The 2,221-nt window shown below is 52.4% G+C and overlaps 1 protein-coding gene across 1 annotated transcript in view; it reads left to right on the top strand.

Annotated features, from left to right (window-relative positions):
* The window catches only part of LOC125482348 (DENN domain-containing protein 4B-like), a 3,063-nt gene extending 1,200 nt beyond the window's left edge, over window positions 1-1,863 (top strand). The window contains exons 2-3 of the mRNA XM_048594404.1: window positions 134-251; window positions 1,642-1,863. Coding sequence (XP_048450361.1) covers window positions 134-251; window positions 1,642-1,805 — 282 coding nt within the window. The 3' untranslated portion in view covers window positions 1,806-1,863. The remainder of the gene's footprint in view (window positions 1-133; window positions 252-1,641) is intronic.
* Window positions 1,864-2,221: the final 358 nt, after the last annotated feature.

Genomic DNA, 2,221 nt, shown 5'->3' with positions numbered 1-2,221 from the left:
TGTGGCCCGGTAAATGTGGGGGGGGGTGTGTGTCTTGTGGCCCGGTAAATGTTGGGGGGTGTGTCGTGTGGTCCGGTAAATGTGGGGAGGGGTGGTGTCGTGTGGCCCGGTAAATAAGAGTTTGTCATTACAGGATCTCCCTCTGTGGATGTTTCACAGCAACACACTCCTGCGAGTCAGGATCCTGTGGGATGTGCTGACACTGGACCCTGACCAGTGTCCACCCCTCTATGTTCTGTGGCGAATGTACAGTAAGTCACTGCCTTAATGTTTCATTCTCGTGTTCTGAATCTATATCCCAATTTCGAATGGGCATATGGCCATCCAACGCCCCCCTCCTATCTCCCTACTTAATACCTACTGTCCCCCTCCTTTTTCCAACTTTCAAGAATTTATCTATTTGTTTCAGAGTAGTTACTATAGAATCTCCTTCCACTGCCCTCTCACTTAGCCCGTCCCCAAATCACCACAGCTCCATGCATTATGACAAATGTTTCAACACAAGCTCTTGCCAATCCTCTTCAATCTGTGTCTGTCTGTTTGCTGAACCCCCTGCTATTTGGAACAGTTTCTCCCTCTCTACCTGATCAGACGCTTGATAATGTTACCTATTATGCAGAGGGATGGTTTATCAGAATGTCCAATGCAGAAACAGGCCATTCGGCCCCTCAGCTCCACTCTCGTGTTGCTGCTCCACAAAAGTGCCCTCCAACACCTCCCTTAATCTCTTCCCAGCCATCATCCCCTCCTTCTAACCCTATCCTCTTTGTGTCTTTATGTAGCTTCCCTCCTCAATGCATCTCTGCTGTTCACCTCATCCACTCTCCACGGGAGCAGGCCCCCCCCTACCCACATTCTTTTTGCTCTCTGGGTGAAGAATCTCTCTCAAATGGAATTGTCTGATATCTATGCCCCTGGTTCTGTCCTTACCTGCTACCCCAAAACCCCCACATCACCCATCCCAACCATGCAGAAAGGATCATCTCCATCTGATTGAAAGCTTTCATAACGTAGCAGACCTCATTCAAATCCTCTTTTACCATATTCCCCCATCAATAATGAACCCCAATCATTACCAATAGGGTGAACTGTCTGAGCTGGATTTATCCTGGGAAGTTCTCAGCACCTCCTGTCATGCAATTATCTCCTTTTGATTATAGAGGTGGTTGGATTCTGTGTACACTGGCCCCTGTGGTCTAACTGAGGTTTTCACAGGTTGATTATAATGTTGTAGATTTTCAATTCTGTTTGCTCCAGGAATGAGCCCCAGTGTGTCAAATGTTTTGTTTGCCACAGTCTATAACGCTGCCCTGTGTGTTGTGTACAGGGCTGTGTCGTTTCTGACAGGAGGGGGAGCGTGTTGTATCTGATGCGGGGGTGGGGGAGTTGTTGGTGAGTGTGTGTGTCTCTCTGACGGGAGTGGGGGAGCGTGTTGTATCTGATGTGGGGAGGGGGGGGGGGGGAGAAGTGGGTGGTGTGTGTGTGACTCTGACGGGAGGGGAGCGTGTTGTATCTGATGCGGGGGTGTGGGGGGGAGCGGGGTGGTGGTTGGGAGGTGGTGGGAGTGTGGGAGTGTGTGTCTCTGACCCGGAGGGGGGCATGGTATCTTGTTTCTGACGATGGCTGCGTTGTGTCTGACAGGCCAGCTGCCCATGCAGCAGTGGCGGATGGTGAACCAGCCCTTTACCCTGGCTTACCTGGAGGAAGTGGTACGCTACGTCGGCCTGAACGAGGTGCATAAAGCGATTGGGCTGATCGTGGAGACTCTAGGGCGCCAGGCAGTGCAACCTCCACTACAGAGGTAGGAACCTGTTCTGACTGCGATGGAGCAGACGGTCGCTTCTCTGTAACCACTGACTGTTTGTGACCTACTCATTCTGTCTGCTTCCTGTAACACCACGCTCTGTGCCATACCCTTCTCCCCCAACTGTGTCTCCATTGATTGTCTGGGACCTGAGCTGTTGGAACTGTAACCAGAGAGTGGCTTCTCTAATCATTGTCTGAAGCTGAGAGTGCAAATGTGGGGGAGGTGGGGGTTGTGTTGGGAGGGGGGAGATCGGTGTGGGGACACTGTGCCGGAGGGACGGTGCGGGAGGAACAGTGTGGAGGGACTGTGCGGGAGGAACGGTGTGGAGGGACTGTGCGGGAGGGACTGTGCGGGAGGGACGGTGTGGAGGAACTGTGCCGGAGGGATGGTGTGTGGTGTACAGTTTGAGGGAGC

The sequence above is a fragment of the Rhincodon typus genome, unplaced genomic scaffold (genome assembly GCF_021869965.1).
Source record: "Rhincodon typus isolate 14 unplaced genomic scaffold, sRhiTyp1.1 hic_rhity00009047, whole genome shotgun sequence".
NCBI lineage: Eukaryota > Metazoa > Chordata > Chondrichthyes > Orectolobiformes > Rhincodontidae > Rhincodon > Rhincodon typus.
Note: the sequence above shows the minus strand (reverse complement) of the source record. Positions and strands in the feature narration are given on the sequence as shown.